At 58.6% G+C, this 16395-nt stretch overlaps 6 protein-coding genes across 6 annotated transcripts; 3 read left to right on the top strand and 3 right to left on the bottom strand.

The window, feature by feature from the left end:
- Positions 1–518: 518 nt before the first annotated feature.
- Positions 519–4036, bottom strand: TRAVEDRAFT_161448 (pheromone-regulated protein PRM1; the record flags this gene model as incomplete). The annotated part of the gene is made up of 3 exons (XM_008036304.1): positions 519–3188; positions 3241–3506; positions 3557–4036. 3 exons carry the CDS (start codon positions 4034–4036, stop codon positions 851–853), a joined length of 3084 nt encoding a protein of 1027 aa, XP_008034495.1. The 3' UTR covers positions 519–850.
- A 1486-nt stretch (positions 4037–5522) lies between these two features.
- Positions 5523–8192, bottom strand: TRAVEDRAFT_142011 (uncharacterized protein). Its single transcript, XM_008036303.1, has 6 exons — positions 8025–8192; positions 7895–7963; positions 7606–7807; positions 7366–7535; positions 7190–7304; positions 5523–7132 (listed from the first exon to the last, which is right to left on the bottom strand). Exons 1-6 carry the CDS (start codon positions 8082–8084, stop codon positions 6939–6941), a joined length of 810 nt encoding a protein of 269 aa, XP_008034494.1. The 5' UTR covers positions 8085–8192; the 3' UTR covers positions 5523–6938.
- Positions 8193–9885: 1693 nt separating this feature from the next.
- TRAVEDRAFT_113805 (HET-domain-containing protein) lies at positions 9886–10590 on the top strand (the record flags this gene model as incomplete). The annotated part of the gene is made up of 1 exon (XM_008036302.1): positions 9886–10590. A coding segment is annotated over one exon (705 nt), but the record flags the coding sequence as incomplete, so codon positions are not given.
- A 459-nt stretch (positions 10591–11049) lies between these two features.
- Positions 11050–12733, top strand: TRAVEDRAFT_17678 (uncharacterized protein; the record flags this gene model as incomplete). The annotated part of the gene is made up of 4 exons (XM_008035294.1): positions 11050–11429; positions 11485–12557; positions 12598–12662; positions 12716–12733. The coding sequence occupies 4 exons, from the start codon at positions 11050–11052 to the stop codon at positions 12731–12733; spliced, it is 1536 nt and encodes a 511-aa protein (XP_008033485.1).
- A 407-nt stretch (positions 12734–13140) lies between these two features.
- Positions 13141–15254, bottom strand: TRAVEDRAFT_69324 (putative G-protein coupled receptor; the record flags this gene model as incomplete). The annotated part of the gene is made up of 5 exons (XM_008036301.1): positions 13141–13597; positions 13665–13815; positions 13877–14102; positions 14155–14219; positions 14308–15254. 5 exons carry the CDS (start codon positions 15252–15254, stop codon positions 13262–13264), a joined length of 1725 nt encoding a protein of 574 aa, XP_008034492.1. The 3' UTR covers positions 13141–13261.
- Positions 15255–15496: 242 nt separating this feature from the next.
- TRAVEDRAFT_114112 (peptidyl-tRNA hydrolase) lies at positions 15497–16170 on the top strand (the record flags this gene model as incomplete). Its single annotated transcript, XM_008036300.1, has 3 exons — positions 15497–15561; positions 15611–15744; positions 15809–16170. 3 exons carry the CDS (start codon positions 15497–15499, stop codon positions 16168–16170), a joined length of 561 nt encoding a protein of 186 aa, XP_008034491.1.
- Positions 16171–16395: the final 225 nt, after the last annotated feature.

The following is a 16395-nucleotide window of genomic DNA, read 5'->3' as shown; positions in this document are numbered from 1 at the left end:
AGGTAGAACGTAAGTGCCGGTACTGTGGCAGGCCCGATGATCCTTCTCTGTCCGGGAGCGGACCACGACTCAGCTAGTGAGCACCCCTTGGCAAAGATGTGAGCGGTATCGATCACGGCCGGTTCGCGCGCGATGTCTCGAGCGGTTACAAATACTAGACAGATATTGCAATTGGCAACTCGGGCATGTGTCCTTGAACCCCTCCGAACAGCGTTTCTGAGTCTCGGGCCCCCTACGTGGACCTCGACGGCAGAAAGATGGTCAGTACCTGATCGTAGCGGATGTTTTGCAGGGCTGTGCAGTAGTCTGCACGTTACACATATTGCCGCCCTCTCTCTCCAAGTGGACCCTCCTACACCGAGTATAAGTGATCATAGAAGCAGTGCATGTTTGAACGCGGGTTCGAGATGATCGAGGTACACAACAAAGTACAATGGTGTGTGGCTGTGTTCGCGGGGCGTACGGCGTTTTCTGGCGTCTGAGTCGGTCACTCTGTATACGGATTCCGGATATTGGGTGGACGAGAAAGTCTTGAGCTCCATTACGTTTCCGTAGATACACTTGAGACATCCGCAGGGCGATATGCGCCGGGCGAACATCGCTCAGCAACAGTAAAAATACATTACGTAGCACTATAGACGACCTCCAGGGGATACCAAACGAATGATCAAGATTATGTACTCTGCTCAGCGCGCGGGGCGCGTCGCAGGAGATAACGTACAGTACAGCGAGAGTGAGAGAGCTAGATGCTACAGCTGGTGGATACGAGAGCGTTCGGATACAATCCAAGACAGTGCAAGAGAGAAACGGAGAGAAAGTCCAATGGGTCATGAGAGAGTCGACGTCAGCATTACAGCGCCGTGGCGATGAATGGGTTGCTCTGCCGTGCAGCGTTGTACGTGGCCGCGACGGGGGTCTCGAACGGGTTCGTCGGGCTGACCACGTCCGCATCGTGCACGCGGTGCTCGTCGTCAAAGGGCGTCACGAACGGGTCCACCGCCTGGGAGGACTGTCGTGCGTGGTTCGTGGTCAGGAGCCGTGTCACGGGCGTCGAGGTGTCCGGGTCGATCTTCGCGGGCTTGCGCGTCGGGCGGACCGGGAGAGGCAAGAGGTGGTGAGAGTTGTGTACGGGTGTTGGGGCGGGGAACTCGAAGCCATGGTGGAGGGGAACAGGCATGGCTGCCTGTGGCGCGTGGACATTGGCGGTCGGGGTGTCGTACTCGGTGTTCACATCCAGGGGTACACTCGCGGCGCGGCGGGGAGGCAGCGCGGGCGGTTGAGTGGGCTTTACGGCACCCACCCAAGGGAGCGTGCTCGCGTCAAGAGGAGACATCGACCAAGCAGAAGACGGACCGGCAAGATCGCTCGGAGAAGTACGCTCGATGATCGGCAGCCCGTCTTGGCGCAGGGAGGAATGGTCGGTCGAGATGGACAAGTTTGGACGCCTGCGCCTGCGTCCACGGCTCTCCTTCTCCGGAGCGGCGGGACCCTGCCCATCCTTCCGCCACGCCATGCCGACCATACGCTTGTACCAGGGTTCCAACTGCATGGTCTGGGCGTCGGCAGAGACTTCCGAAGCAGAGGTAGAGTCGTGCTCAGCGTCGGCCACCAGCACTTCTCGACCCATCGCCTTGCGACCGAGCGCCATGAGCTTGCGCGGCCCGCTGACCTTGGGTGCAGGCTCCGCCTGAGGAGTAGTCGCCGTGTTGGCCTGGTCTAGGAAGCTATCCCAGCTCTTCTCGAAAGCAGGCCTGCGGATGCTGAGTGGGTGCGGTGCCTGCAGATGTGAGTCCTGCGCCTGCTGCCCGGTCCCGCGGAGAGAGAGCCGCACGGAGTTGAAGAGGCCCGCACGTGGCGAGGGCATCGGCGTAAACGATGGCAGACTTCCCTGCGTCTTCTCAACATCCAGCGCGGCTCCCTTCTCGCCAGCGTCCCCAGTACGAGGCGCGATATCACCCCGCTGCTCACGCTGCCACCGACGGCGGCGACGCGCCTCGAGCATGTCGCGGCCGTACGAGTGCCAGAAGATAATCGCCAGGGCCATCAGCACGACGAAACCCCAGAGGCCCATGAAGATCCCGAACATGAGGCGCTCCTTCTCCAGCGACTTGACGTATGCGGAGAGCACGCGCTCGAGGAGGCCCTGGCTGTCGTCGTTGCCTCCGCCGAGCGCAGCTTGAGCGATCGGCTGCGTCGCCTCGTTCACGTCTGCCTGCGAGAGCACCAGCACGGAGTCGTTGAGACGCGGGACATCGACGTGCAGGTTGTCGTGTAGGAAGGTGAGCGCCTTCTCGACGGCGTCGACCTTGGAGCCGATGAAGCAACGGATGAACTCCTGCACAGGGCTCTCGAGGATCGTGCCGTTGAACACACTCCCGACTGCGTCCTGGATGTCGGAGTAGAAGCCGCTGATCGTGTCATTCAGCGTCGTCGTTGTGCCGTTGACCCATCCGAAGAGCCCGTCATTGATCGTGGACTGCACGTGGTCGACGCGCACATTGACCGAGCTAGCGTACGCCGCGGACTGGTTGTACATGCTTGCGTTGATCGAGGTAGCGATGAGGCTCGAGAAGTCGGAGACAGATTGGTTCGCCTGCTGGGAGTACTTCGCAGCAAGCGGGCCAATGGCAAGCAGCTGAAGCTCGACAGATAGCAGCCCGAAGAAGCCGATGAGGAAGCATGCGAGCGCGGGAGGGTGAAAGACGTAGTGGAAGAACCACTGGAGGTGGATGTACTGCGACGGGCTGAGGCGGAGCCACGATGAGAGCTTGTTCGCGAGCCGCATAAGCAGCGGGTGGGTGGACGTCGCCTGTAGACACATGAGGTTGTGGTCGCTCATGTCCACTACCGGCGCGCTGGACTTGACGTAGGTGACGTGGTGCACGGCGGGGTCCGTCATCCAGGCCTCGCGGGTCCGCTGGAAGTGCTTCTTCATGGAGCGCCACTTGTACCATTCGAGTGCGCAGTTGGCCGCGATGAGAACGAGGATGAGGACGATCATGATCACAATACCGATCTTGACCGCCTTCACGAGGTCGCGCCCGAGGTCGTCTACGACGGAGGTGTCCATTTGGTCGCAGAAAGTGACCGTGTTCTGCGACGGGACGGGAAGCGCGTTAACCTCGAAGGACAGTCCGGTGAAGGTATCATTGATGTCCTTCTTCAGGAGCTCGAAGGGCGTATCAACGCTAAAGTAGGCGTTAGCTTGAAGTGTCCGCCGCGTCGTAAAAGAGCACTTACAGCGAATCAACTTTGTCCTTCAAGTCCGAGAGGCTGGGAAGCGAGCTGTTCAGCTTCTTGAGCGAGTCCTCGAAGTCGGTGGGTAGGGTAACGTTCTGCAACGCGGTAAGGCTCGGGATGCTGAACTGCGGCACTGAGATATCCCCAAACGGGTTGATCTTGTTGATAGCCCCGATCGCGCTCTGAATGGCAGAGTTCGCCGCGCCAACATCGTTTTGAATGTTGGTGCGGATGCCGTTCAAGGTGCTAGTCACGAAGGAGTTCAACTGCGCGCGCGTCAATTCAAGGTTCGAACGAGCGCACTGTCCGAACTCACCTCGTCCACCGCGCCAATGAGGATAGACAGACCACCGCGAACGACCAGCTCGAGGAAGCACAGGAAGGTAGAACGGTAAGTGTCGATAATGAAATTGATGATGGCTTCCATGATCGTGAGCGCGAGCACCATCGTGGCGCGGGCTGCGTTCATGGTGCCGTTCACAGCGTCGGTAATCTGCTGGTTGGTCGCCGCCGCCATGTACCGAGGCATGCTTGCTGCGCCAGTCGCAGCGCGTTCCGCCGCCTTGCAGCTCGTGAGCAGCTCGCTCTTAGCATTAGTGACTGCATCTTGGACAGAGGCGGAAGACAGCAGAAGCCGGAAGACCACGAAGACCAGAGAGAGGATGGGGTAAGCGAGCCAGGTCAGAGAAAGGAGATGCGGAAGTTGAAGATATGGGCGCAGTGTCGTGCCAAAGGTTTGGCTCGTAGGGGCGGCGTAGACAGGGGGAGGAGAGTTCCAGCGAGGGACGTGGGCCATTGCTGCCAGCTGAGGAGGTCGACCGGCGACGATGTACTGGAAAGTCTAAGGGGGTCGTCGAGGGACGTAACGAGAAAAATGAGGGAAATGACCCAGAGGGGACGGTCGCCCTCCGTTAGGCCGCTGCATGTTTTTGAGAGAGGACGGTCCATTGTGTTTGGTCGCGTACCGCGTCTCATTGTTCTCGCATAGGCGGTCCACACAATAGGACGTCCGCATTTGGCCGGCGCTTCGCTTCAAGCGCCCACGCCTCCATTCCCCGGCAGGCGCCGAGCGTGGCGAGAACATAAGCTGCCTTTTACGCTCATCTGGACTCGTGCTGCCGGCGTTGTCTAGCACGCTGCCTCGTATTTACGAGAACGGCGAGTCAATACGTACGCGCTATGAATCCATGAAGAACGCGAGCACAACGGAGCGCAACGGACCAGCGTGAGGACTATGGATCAGCGCTTTGCTCGAGGATCCGGAGTCGAGGGAGGAAGAGAGGAAAGAGGATCGATCTCTCTTCGACGGAGGGACGCCGCCTTATATATACGGCTCAAGCATGCGATCGTGAGTATCCAAACGAGACAGAAAGTAGCCGTTTCGAGATCGAAGCGCCAGGCTGCTTCCTTTTATCTTCAGGGTATGTTCACATCGGGGCTTCGCTGTCGGAAACACCACCTCCCAATGACGCACGTTCACTGGTGACTGGTGGCGTTGGAAGCTCAACCCTACAGCTAGACGGTAGGCTTCGGCATACGATCGACCGGTGCTCTTACCTCCGAAAACCTCGTGTCACCGGATTTTTTCATGTAAGCATTCATTCAGTGTTTCTGCATACCTTTTTCTGATCTATCGAGATGCATAGAATCTATGCGCTGAAAATGCTCACGCTTCACCACCGTTAGGATCACCAGTACTCGAGGGATATGGTCCTACAAATCAACATCCCAGTAAATTGACAAGAGTACTTGCCCTCTTCCGCTCGGAGGTGACCCGGGTCGCCCTCTTCACCCATTGCAATTGAACGTGCTACTTTTGTCTACGTGTACGAAGGTGAACACGAAGCCGCGGCGTGCGACGTATCCGAATCGCACCGACAAGGACGCCTCATGACATTTGCATGGGTTCTCAGCTTGTTGTGGCCACTCCCAACTCCAAGCATGCATCTCCGAAAGCACATATCCTGGTGAGCGGCTCGTTTGGTGATGCATCGATGATTTACCCTTGATCATCCAGGGTGGCGGTCTATAACCTGAGGCTTCCCGCCGCTACAGCGTCGTACAGCACTGGCGGGCCCTGTGCGTGACGCCATGATCGGCGGGACTGGCAGTTGAACATCTCGGGTCCGGCTCGGTCCCCCAGGTTAAATCGACAGGCCTGGGCCCGGTTAGCCTCTAGCTGACAGCCCGACGTGCCCGTCTGGACAAGTTCAAATAGGGACAGGCCGTCGTTCGCCCTCCCTCCACACACTCTATCCTCGACCGCCACCATCGACTTTCCGCCGCTCGCCGCGACAGCTACCACACGCCCACAGGCCTCACGAACTCTCACGATCTCTTCCTCACACTCGTTCTCTGTCTATCCTTCTCGATATGCGTGTCTCTACTCTCTCCGCCGTCTGCGCAACCGCGCTCATCCTCCCTATCTCCGCTGCGCCTCTCGCGACCTCCACCGCGTTCGAGGCTGTACCCGTCTTTTCACAAATCACCCTGGAATTAAACGGGCCGCCTGAACTCGCAAACCCCCCTCTGCCTACCTTGCCTGCTATGCCCAAAGTGCCTGCGGGAAGCAAAGACTTCTCAACGAACCATCTCTCCAATAGCAACAAATTGTCTCGTCTCCCTCGCGCCGATTTCCGCCAGGCTGACTACGGGGTCAACCACAACGTCACCTTGCTCCAAGTGCCCGTCCAAGGCGTCGAGGCTACTCCCGCCACCGGCTCTCCTGCCGCGCTCACCCGCCGCTCTGAAGATAACTGGGAGGCCAACCGCCTTCACCCGGACTACGTCTCCTCCGACGCTGCGGCTCCCTCTGGCGACCTCGCTGACGCTGCTCCTGACGCCTCGTATGCCTCTGAGTCTGCTCCGGCGTCTGCTGCTCCCCCGCTCGCCGTCGGTGACGTCTCGAAGGCGAACACGAACCGCATCCCCGTTCATCCCAATATGGCGAGCGTGAGCAACCTCGCCGGGGGAGGCGTCCACGCCCTGGGCGAGTCGCGCTTCAAGACCTCGTACGCTGCGCACGACATGCTTGCCAACCTGCAGCCCTCCACGGCCCAGTCGACGGGCGGTCTACCCGGGGGTCTCCTCCGGCGCGTGGTCCAGCACACGAGAGACTTCGCAACGCCCGTCAAACGCGTCTTCGATCTCGCGAAAAACATCCCGAAAGAATTCCATTCGGACCGGCTCATGAAACGCGTCTTCGACCTCGCGAAAGGTTTTGGGCCGCACACCTTCGGCGTCAACTCGAACGCGCTCTTGCCGGCACGCCCGGACCCGTCGCTCAACATGTCGGACCCGTACGTGGCGCAGGAGGAGATGCGCAGGCAGCACGAGGGCGTCCTCAACATCGACAGCAACCGTGCGGCGCCCCCGCCAGCTCCGGAGGGGTCGCTGAACGCGACGGACGCGGGAGCGGCTCTGCAGGAACAGGCGGGGGGCGCAAAGAACTCGACGACGCTGCCGATCGCCGACCATCAGAAGAGCGCGAAGAGCGTTGTGGAGAATGCTAAGAAGGGGACGTGGAAGCCGTAGAGGATCCAGATAGCATATAAGCGGTCTTTCTCTGGGGGAAATTGATAATGGAACTGTCCTCGATATAAAACACTAGATTACATATACAATACTACAATGCGGCGTGGTGACAGATAATGACAACGGAACGAAAGCGCAAACGATACCACAACAGTCCGCGGGCCCTACATGAGCTTCGCCTCCTTCTTGGCGAACTGCACCTGAGAGAGGCGGTGGCTGCGAAGCGTCATCTGCGCGTTCTGCGCACCCTTCTTCGTGGTGCCGGATGCGCCAGCGACAGGCGCGATTGCGGCCTGTGACAGCGATATTCGCGCCTCGTCGGAGGCGAAGCCGGGGATACGGATGTTGTGGTTGCGTTCTGCATGGGCCGGGCGTGGTCAGGGGCAGTCAGGTTGCGCAGGGTCCACGGACGTACCGAGATGCAGCTGGAGGTCCTTGACCTCGAGCGTATCTCCGCCGCGGTGCTTCGCTAGTTTGCACCCAAAGTTCGTGACTGAGTCGATGAACTCGTCCGCGATGTCCAACAGGAGCTGCATCGACCACGCGCGCACTCAGTCCCAGTTCGAGAACAGCTAACCAAGCGAAACTCACGTCTTCTACTTCAGGGTCAATCTTCACGTTCGGGTCGATGCTCGAGACCAGGTCTTGTATCGACCGGCGCATGCTCTGGTCGCCCGGCGTACTCTTCCGCCGCGACCGGTTGTCGTCGAGCGCTAGCACCGTCGTGTCGTCCTGCGGCTTCGCGACCTGCGGCGGCGCGCCTATGTACAGACCAACCATTGTCACCACACGTCCTCAAAGCCCTAACATGAGAGCGCAGTGCGCACGTACCTGCGACGCGGCCGCTCGGGACACCTCCTGTGAGCGACGGCCGGCCCTGTTGTGCTGGCTGCCACTGCACGGCGCCCTGCGTCGTCGTCGGGAGCGTCGCGGGGATGGGCGTCGCCGTCGCGGGGGTCGAGCCGAGGAAGGGGCTAGGGCTCGCGTGTTTGAACGCGGGGTTCGCGGCCGCGGGCTGGCTCGCGGGCTGTGCCTGCTGGGTGGAAGAGGATGACCATTGACCCATCTGTTCTGTTCTTCCGGAGACGCGGGGGATATGCGAGAGAGAAGGGGGGCTTACCTGCGAGGTAGAAGTACCCGCAGCCGAGGCGGACGCGGCTGCTTTGTGCTTGTCCGCGTATTGTTTCAACTGTGCGAGGGACATAGGGCTTTGGTGAACGGTGGTCAAGCGCATTGTGTGGTGGACGCACCTGGACTATCTGCTGCTGGGACAATTTGCCTTGTTTCGCAAGCTCGCCGAGCTGGCTCATGTTCGCGATGAGCAGCTGCGCAATGTGCTCGCCCGGGAGGGGGTCGCCGGTCTGTGTCTTGAACGCATTCCCGAGCGCGGCGATGATGTTCGGCTGCTGTTGCTGCTGTTGCTGTTGCTGCTGAGCTGTTTGGGGCTGAGCGGGGGCCGCCTGAGACGACTGCTGCTGCTGGGGCTGCTGAGTCTGCTGTGGTTGTGGGGGCTGCTGGGGCTGGATGGGCTGAACGGCAGACATGGTGGCGGTCGTGGTCTGCACAACGCCCTTTCGACAGGCGCTGGCTAATCAGGTCGCCAGACGTTTATGGAAATCGCACTGCCTCTTTGGGAATATGTCACCTTCGTTCTTACCCTCATCTGACTCAAGTGCGGCCTCGTTGGCTCCCAAACTCGAGGAATGAACACCGTTTGGAAGCGCCTGGGGTATCCATACTCGAGTAACACGACATGGGGAATCATCATGCAGCTGCAGAGGTATGATCCCCTTGTCAAATTGCGCTGAGTACCGACCCGCGCGTAACCCGCGGCGGGTATCATAAGCCAGGTGCCTTGTGTTCCATAACACACTCGCCGCACTAGCCAGAAGGCCACGACACTCGCAAGTTGTTGGCGAAACACCGATGGAGCCGGGTCCTTATGCAGACCGCGCGATCGACGGCGCTCAGTGGCACTTCTCCGGGTACGCTGGTACTCGCCCGATGCTCAACATTCAATGGTGTTCAGTGCCTAGATCTTTCGAATCGAACATGACATCGGCCGACTGGCCAAGCCTCGACTCAACGTTCTTCTACGTCCGTTGTCCAAGGACCACGCGGTTTCTGCCCGACGACCACAATTGCCACAGAACACATCAAGTTTGACCACTTCAGTGCCAGACAAGTGCGAGCTAGCGACACGCTCACCCGCGGGGCATGTGCAGGTGCCATGTGTGTTGTTATTCTCGAACCGCGAGCATAGCATCGTTATCATAATTCCAACCCAAAGAATCTTCCGCCGACTGGCTCGCGCAGTGATGGATACATACACAGGTATACACAGCTTCAAGTTCGTAGTTCCTGACACAGGGCTCTCTCCAGTGTCCTACGTGAGCTTTGAAGGCACCTGAAGTGCGAAGCATGGTTTGAAGCCCAGTCAAGACCAATAAATATGCTTGAGGGGCAAGCTGTTATCAAGGTGAGTGCCGTCGTGTCCTAGCAGGGTTCCAGTTTTCCGTCAAGTCGCGCTACCGCCCAAGTGACACGCTGGCAGTGTGTTCCCAAACTACCAGTGCGCTGTGCGAGGTCTCGTGGGCGATGTGCGGTCTTCAAGCTCTCCTTGCACAGGCCCTGTGGCACCACCGGAGTTGCGGCGGCTATCTGAAGTCAAAGAGCAGCGCATTGCGGTTTGTTATCTTCATCGAAGCTGCAGGTCTGATAGAACTTCTCCTTCTCGCGTTGAGTATGAACGCTCATGAAGATCCCACAGTCGAGCGGTCCTCGCTGCTATAACAGAGTCTTTCGAGCTCGGCTACACTTCAGACTCTGGGAAACCCCCTCTTCACACACATCCTCCTTCACCCCGTGGGCGAAGTGCAACTTTTCCCTACCCTTCGCACAGTTGACCGTGGACATCCTCAATCCATCCTCTGCTTTTGAGGTGACCGCTTGACACCCTCAGCTCCTTCCACGATACGACCTCTTGGTGGCCTGCTTCACGTCACACCCCTCACGCCTGTGCGACTATAAAGCCTCACACTTCTCTCAAACGGTGGGAAAGTTTTCCTTTGTAAAGCACTCGCGAAGGGACTGACGACGAAAATCCTCCAGATGGATATACGGTTGTTGAACACCACTACTGGAAGATTCCACGTCGCCGACGATCCCCGCGAGGTTCATTACGCCATACTCTCGCACGTATGGGCAAGACCACCCGACCTTCGTGACCCGGAGCTCACCTACCAGGACGTTCTTCGGATACACGACACTCACACCCCCGAGCAGAACCCCTCAAACCCTCATCAAGTCGTCTCCTATATCCCTCAGTTCCCCGAGAAGATCAGAAAGTTCTGCGACATCGCGAGGGAACACGGATACGACTATGCGTGGGCTGACGCTTGTTGTATCGACAAGACAAGCAGCTCCGAGCTATCACAAGCCATCAATGCCATGTACGACTGGTATCGTTACGCTGACGCCTGCTACGTATTCCTCCACGACGTCCCTACTCCTTCGACGCCCAGTACGGCGCTTGACACCCACAGGAGTCGTTTCCGCACCAGCGTATGGTTCAAACGAGGCTGGACGTTGCAAGAGCTCCTCGCCCCGGACGTCGTTGTTTTTCTCTCCGAAGTGTGGGAAGTCATAGGTACGAAGCACACGCTCGCCGCACTAATCGAAGAAATCACCACAATCCCTCGCGATGTACTGACCGGACGGAGGGCCCTGGAGGACGTCAGCGTCGCTTGCAGAATGTCGTGGGCCTCATCCCGGAAGACGACGCATGAGGAGGACCGAGCGTACTCGCTATTGGGGATCTTCGGGGTCACCTTGCGGACGACCTATGGGGAGGGAAGCTACGCGTTCATTCGACTACAACAGGAGATCTTGAAGCAAATTCCAGATCAGACGATCTTTGCCTGGGGCTCAGCCCTCTCGACTGAGATGTCTCCTTTTCGCCTCAACTTCCCTACGGAGTGGGCCGCTCCCAACCCCCAGCCCATAGCCTCGCTGGAGACGTCGCCGATGGACCAGTACCTCTTGGCGTCTTCGCTTGAGGCCTTCAAAGACTCATCCCACATAGTGAGCATCCCGTGGGATACCTTCCTACGTCGATTCGGTGAACCTCTCAGCCACAGACCAACTTATACGACGACGCCGTACGGTATACGCGCCCATCTTCCCCTCCTGGCCACCCGTATCGAAAACGCTCAGACAGCCGTGCCCACATGCGTTGTGCTTCTCGCTTGCAGGGATTCCAGGAGCAGTGACTACATGGCGCTTCTCCTCCGGTCCCAACCTCAACGGGAGTCAGACTTTTTTGTGGGCGCTCTGGTGGGGAACTTGCACGACATCTTCGGGTTGGCCAACAACGGAGTCAATTCGAACCTAGCGGCTTCCACTACGGCCGCGCACTACTACTATCGGCTGACCCCATTCCCCGAGCAGTTCCTAACGTCAAATCTGCAGCGGTTCGAATGGAAGGATATACACATTCCTCACTGGCCATCACTCGCGGCGTACAATCTAGAGCGCGACCACCTCCTGCATTCCTCTCTACCTAGGACGGCACATGGAGATCGCTTCCAATTGAGCGTCTCTAAGTGGTCCCATCATGTCCTTAAACTGAAAGGTTACTCTATCGCGGAGAACTGGTACGTCTCAGCTGCTGTGCGTCAGATCTTTGATTCTGAGCTTACAATTGCTTAGTACCAGTGGGCCCGACGTGTGCACGGTCGACATCTCGGGGGCACCGGAGTCCTTTGGAATCATCAGAATCGACGTGAGGCGCTGCGAATGCACCTTCGGGGCCAAGGAAGGCTTTCTTAGCGCGAACGTCGTTCTAGACAGCCCTGGCAGAACAACGACCCGGTCTCCTCGCGAACGCCACGAGATGGACCACTTCACCCACATCCAGTCGTGGACCATCCGAAACGGCACAGCGTCGAAAGAGTTCCCTTTGGATGGGAGACACTGGCACGTCACGGTGCGGCTAACCTTCAGGCGCCGAACAGGAGGATCCGGAACGTACATCCTCGGGGTCGAGATCTGGCATGGCTCAACCGAGTCTGGAGACCGCGGTCGCTCGTCGGATGATACTAGGGCGCGTTCCCCGGGACGCGCACGGGACATCTCGAAGACGAAACACGACGAGCCCCTGCGTTCGGACTTCCTCTCCATTCCCTTCTTGGGGGCACAAAGACCATCGACATCCCGCGCCCGCACCGCCGGGCTGGACTCGGGTCAGTACCTAGCGCAGGCGGAAAGGCCGGAGCTCGGCAGCCGTTCGAGCACTGGCAGCATGACGAGCTTGGTCGGGTTCAATCTCTCCACCATGGCCGATGCAATATCCTCCGCCGTTGAGCGCGCTGTGCACACAGGACTCTTTCGAGGGGGCGTAGGACCGAATCCGGCACCTAGCGGGACGCACGACGCAACTCCGCCGCAGACGCTCCGCCTGGAGACCCAGCCAGAGCTCAAATATCCAATCGCCCCGCCCATTTCCAACGCTATGCCAACAATCTCAATCGCAGCACACGCAGACACGCCGGTCAATTATGGCTGCAATTCCCCAGTGGTCCACACCGAGCATCCGCCGCTGACCGGCGATACCGACGACTTGGCCGAAATGCCAATGCTCCTGGCACGCTTCCCGTCTGCGTCAAGTGAGCAGCATCCCCCGCCCAACGCCTGGCCAGCCGAGGCACCCACCGCACATCCCACGCCGGCCGTACCTCCGCTGCAGTTGCCTGTCAAAGACCTGCACCACCACGACAACCCAGGTGTCGGGCGTCGGGGCTCCCTGTGGTCCCGACTACGTAGGTCGTGTTCCAAGCGAGCATCCAAATAGCCTCTGGTGCTATGAGCCTGAACTCCGGGTGAACGTGGTGAGTTTTCTCGCAATAATTTGTGCCTGTATGAATTCTCATGACTGGGGCAGGGTAGAGCTAAGAAGTGAGTGCACGAAATCTATGAAATACTGGGCCCATCCAGCCCCACCCTCTAGCACCATTGTCCGGGAGGTTTATTCTAGTGTTGCTACTCAGCTGCTGGTGTTGTATAAGCATAGACGGGGTGGCAAAGATTTGAGCGTATATGGACTGTAGTTGATGACGGCGAACGCGCAATGATGTTGTAATGGGACAAAAAGATGCATGTTTCCAAACATTCGCTCAGATCGTCTCTCGTGCCATGAACTTGAAGGAGCCCGAGCGAGCCCAGTGAATTTGCTCGTTGTCTCTTGATTCAGAATCTTACCCATCTTCGTCTCGCGCAGAATGGGGCTAAGAGGCGGTCAATATTCATGCGAGAGCTTTTGATCTCCTAAATCAAACCTGCACTCTTGCGAACGCGTACTGATGTTGTCGATGGTCCAAGAAAATCGTGCAGTCCCATTAACTGTGACTACACTAACCAGCAAGAAAGCAATAACAAACCACAACCAATACATACACACCACTGTACAACAACCAACCCCCTGCAGCGCTCACACCACCACCGCACAAGCAGCCTCGATCCCGCGCTGCATCTGCTCCATGCCCGAGCGGTGCAGACTGATCGCCGCAACGATGCACACGTGCCAGATCGCGTGCGAGCCGCCCCCGAGCCAGTCGAGCACGCGCGCGCGCGGCCAGCGCGGCGCGAGCACGCACTCGGGGAAGTGCGTCGCATAGAACGCGAGCCCCACCAGGTACGCGACGAAGGAGGGCACGATTGGGCTGATGAATGCGCCCATGGCACGCGGGCCGTGCGCGCGCGAGAGCTCCGCTAGGGGCGCGATCCCGCTGAGCGCGAGGGAGACGAAGAACGCGATGCGCCAGTGCTGAAGAAGGGTGTCAGCCTCGTAAAGAAAAGACGCGGGGGGGTGCGTAGAGGATGCTGATACGTACCCGGTACTCGCGCTTGTTGAACCACGATGTGAAGGGCAGGATGCTCCCCGACAGGCCGATGCCGAGGCAGAGCAGGAGGAACGCGTTCCGCGTCAACTCGTGGCACTGGAATCCGTAGTAGACGACGGTGCCCACGCTTGCGCTGATCAGCCTGTACGAAACGCGTTGCGTCAGGCGGAGCCGTGGTGCCGCAGTGTCGAATAGGCACTTACCAGCCAATGCCGACATAGTCGACGCGCGCGCAGAGCTCCATGCCGTGCGGGTGGGCACAGCCTGCCATGGTATGCCACAGAGCGCTGGTGAAAAGACAGACGAGCGCAAAGGCGGTAAAGATGACCTCCGCTGGCTCATCGGCCTCCAGGGCGCTGAAGAAAGGGGATAGCCGGAATAATGCGAAGGTCCACAGCAAAAAGGGTATCAGGTGAGTGTGGATATTCACTAGGTTGAGGTAAGTATGATAAGATCGCTGAAACTGCGAAGAGATACATACGTGTCTCATTGTGCAGAGCAAATAGCGAGAGCACTATACGGGGCCATTCATGCAATGGGATAAATCTGTAACAACCGTGTCAGCCGCCGAAATGTGTGTCACTCGCAGCATGTTGACAGCTGCACCGCCAACCACAGCAAACCGGGAGCTCACCTATAACCGCCCTTGACGAACGGATTGTTGCGCCACTTCTCTGGCAGATCGACGTATTGGATTAGCCGTGACCCGTTGAGCGATCGTTTCATCGCTCGAGTGATCTCCAAGGCAGCCTTCTCCAACGTCTCCTCCCCGCTCTTGAGGTCCGATGATATCTCGGATACGAAATGGGAAGAGAGCACCCTGTCCAGTAGGGTGGATAGCGACGCGCTGGGGGCGTATGTCGAGATGTAGAGGCTCTGGGTGAGGTCCATCGAGGACAGATGCGCCTGTAATGACTGAAGACTGTTTGAGAGCGTCGGCACATAGTCTAGCGGTCTAGGGAAGTCTATGTCGGAGAAGCGGGTGCGAACGTCGTCTATTCGGGAGCGGACGTCCGACAGGTCAAAGTCGGGGAAATGGGAGCGTACGACGTCCGGCATATCCGGGAGGTGTGAGCGCATATCCGTCATGTCCGGGAGTGTGGGGACATCTGGCATATGCGTCTTGACGAAGTCCTCCATGGAGGGGACGTTATCGAGGGTGAAGTCCGGGAGGTGAGCGCATACGTCCTCCCTGATCGTGCGCAACATTTCGAGGCCGTCCTGAGCCCAAGCGCGGGCCTCGTCCATGGTGAGCTCGCCTTTGGCCTTGATCGATTCCGAGGAGATTGGGGACTCAAGAAGGGACAGTCGAGTTTCGAGATCGGCAAGGTAGGTAAGCACATGGAGACGGAGCGACGCGAGGGTGGGCGTGAGCGACGTAAGAGAAAGGTCGAGGGCTTCAACCGATGGCGGCAGCTGGTGGCAGGGATGGGGCAGAGCGTAGCGACCAGCATGGAACGTAGAGAGTCGGCGCCGAGCGGGTCGGCGGACATGGGCATCGGTGGGATGGGCCCTCACTGCGCTCGTCGTCGCAGATGTAGTGGCAGTCGCTGTCGCCGCTGTCGTCGTCGTCGTCGCCATGGCCCGATGGGGGATTAGGTGGTGGGAGTATAGGTTAGAGGTGAAGGGACGCACGGAAAAGCCACTCCTCGCCGTCCTGGAGCGGTGTGGCAGGCGGCTTATGTAATATATTGCACGTGATCGCGTCTATGCCGAAAACGCTCGCTCGTCGCGTCCTGAATTCCTTCTTCCTTCCTCCCGTCACCACTGTCGTTTCGTGCTCGGCCTCGGATCTGCTCCGCCTAGGGGAACCTCTGCTCGCCATGGCCTCGCCTCATTTCCTCATAGCTGGCCTGGGCAACATCACACATCCTATGACACGGCATAGGTAGCTATCGTGAGATCAACTCATAACGCTCGCACCTTACACACCTCAGTATAGGACATTACATTGTAGATGCACTCGCGTCTCGACTCGGCATCCGTCTCTCTTCAGATAGAGCGGGCTACGCTGCAAGAACCGACGTCCAAATCGGCCCGGACACGGTCACTCTCACCCTGTTCAAGCCAAGTAAGCATTCACATACGTCATCCGTAAACCACACCTCGCTCATCCTTGCATCCTTCCCCATCAGAGGCCCTGATGAATATCTCTGGTCAGCCTGTTGTCCAGACGCTGCAGAATACTGCGATCAAGCCCGAAAACCTGATTGTCGTTCACGACTCACTTGACCATAAGCCATGCACGCTCTCGCCCAAGTTCGGCGGCTCTGCAAATGGTCACAACGGCGTGCGCAGTGTCATTGCCGCATTGGGAGGCGAAGCGGCCTTTCATCGTCTCCGCGCTGGCGTCGGCAGGGACGGTGACCCCGCGGACTACGTACTCGGTCCGCTATCCCCCCAGGAACGACAGTTCTGGGGCCCCAACGGCAGCGGCGCGGATCTGGTATGGAGGGAGCTGACCAGGGTAATAGAAAAGAGCCTGAAGTCACGATAACGTTGCCTAACGTTGCCCGCTCTTGTATGACAAGTGAGCGCATTTATAGCGGTTCTCCTTGCATGTGCACGACTTCTGATCTTACGCTACCTCATCGCGCCCAGCATCATGAGACCTTCTAGTCGATGTCATTGGGAGCGATATCTACGCTCCGCCGGCTTTGTCTGAGATACGGCCCCTTCTGATGGCCCGCTTCCTCCGAGATACACGAAGATGCGGCATCCT

The sequence above is a fragment of the Trametes versicolor genome (assembly GCF_000271585.1).
Source record: "Trametes versicolor FP-101664 SS1 unplaced genomic scaffold TRAVEscaffold_2, whole genome shotgun sequence".
In the NCBI taxonomy this organism is placed as follows: domain Eukaryota; kingdom Fungi; phylum Basidiomycota; class Agaricomycetes; order Polyporales; family Polyporaceae; genus Trametes; species Trametes versicolor.
This window is presented reverse-complemented; position numbering and strand designations above follow the sequence as displayed.